The 1,470-nt window shown below is 53.2% G+C and overlaps 1 protein-coding gene across 1 annotated transcript in view; it reads right to left on the bottom strand.

Annotated features, from left to right (window-relative positions):
• TBX21 (T-box 21) overlaps nucleotides 1–639 on the bottom strand; it is a 12,595-nt gene extending 11,956 nt beyond the window's left edge. The window contains exon 1 of the mRNA XM_014536229.1: nucleotides 423–639. Within this exon, the coding sequence (XP_014391715.1) occupies nucleotides 423–529 (107 nt within the window). The 5' untranslated portion in view covers nucleotides 530–639. The remainder of the gene's footprint in view (nucleotides 1–422) is intronic.
• Nucleotides 640–1,470: the final 831 nt, after the last annotated feature.

Here is a 1,470-nt window from a genome sequence, read left to right as displayed (position 1 = left end):
AAATTTTTTAAACTTAAACTATATAGGTAGGTACATTGTTACTAACTTAATTAGGGTACTCCTAAGGCTTAGGAAGAGCCACACTCAAGGGGCCAAAGAGCCGCCTGTGGCTCACGAGCCGCAGTTTGCCGACCACGGCTCTAGGCCCAGGGCGGACCTGGAACCTGGTTCCTTGGGGAATAAATACATCTGGCCACAGCCTCTGGCTTGCAGGCCCTGGGCCAGGCTGGGCCCACAAAAGCTCCCTCACTGGGCCCGGCCCCAGGGGCACTAGCAGGGCACTCTCCGAGTCTCAGGACTGGCTCCGTGCCTGTCACTCAGGTGTGTGCGACCTGGGCAAGTCACTTCCCTTGCCTGACAGTCAGCCTCGGTGCCTCAGTGATGGGGATGGATCTGCTTTTCAGAGGGGCTGTGAGCCTTACCTGAGCAGGGGTACCCCTGCAGCACCTTCCAATCTCTCATTACGCCTCGATGGGAAAGCTCTTTGAACAGATTCGGAAGCCGCTGACAGGAAGGAAACCTGCCCCATGTTCTGAAGGGCTGTCAGGTGCGAGGACCACGGCTTTCCTTTCTCTAGTTTTCCTTTTCTGCTGACTCATGGAGTAATATTCCTTTTATGATGAAAACTCTCCTTTTCCCCCAATTGAAAATAGCATCGCTGGGAGTTTTCCTGTACATAACGATAAAACATACTCATCTAGAAAACTTAGGCAGTAAAAGTAAAATCAGGACTGTAGAAATCCTCCCAATTTAGGATTCACTTTCCCGTGGCCACCCTTCCAGGCGTTACTCCCTGCACCCAGCCTGTCTTGTGTGTGTGTGTGTGTGTGTGTGTGTGTGTGTGTGTGCGCGCGCGCACATGCGTGCCCACGTGTGTGCATGTGCATGGATGCACGTGCACACACACAACAACAGATAATTTTATACAAACACCACACGTTCTGCTTTGTAACGTGTTTTTCTCTTTCACTCCACAAGGTGTCATGGAATTTTTTGCATGTCAATATGTAGATAAAGATTTACATGTGAAAAGAGTGTTTTGAAAGATACTTTCATCTGGTAAAGGCGAGCCTTTCCTCTCCCTGCCTCCCCAGCCCTCTTCAGTTCTCCCCTGGGGGCTGGCCCCATCTCCAGCCTCTGTCCCAGCGCAACAGGACTTCACCCTTAGGCGTCCATGGGGACTCTCTGCTCCCAACTAGAGCTGAACCAAGAGGCGGGTTGGCAGGCGAAGGCAAAGCTGGGGACCCCAGGGGGCGGGCATGACCCAGGGAGGGTGGGGGGAGAGAGAATCAACACATCCCCTGAGGGAGGAGGCCAGATACTCGGCGGCACCAGAACCGGGGAAAGGCCCCCTCCCACCCTTTTACCCATCATTCCCTCATGCTTTAAGGGAGGCGGAAGTTTCTGCCTGCTATTCCAAGTGGGGCAGCATTGCTCGAAAGAGAGGGTGACCATGGGATCCTTTTGGGA

This window comes from Myotis brandtii, unplaced genomic scaffold, assembly GCF_000412655.1.
Source record: "Myotis brandtii unplaced genomic scaffold, ASM41265v1 scaffold157, whole genome shotgun sequence".
Lineage (NCBI taxonomy): Eukaryota > Metazoa > Chordata > Mammalia > Chiroptera > Vespertilionidae > Myotis > Myotis brandtii.
This window is presented reverse-complemented; position numbering and strand designations above follow the sequence as displayed.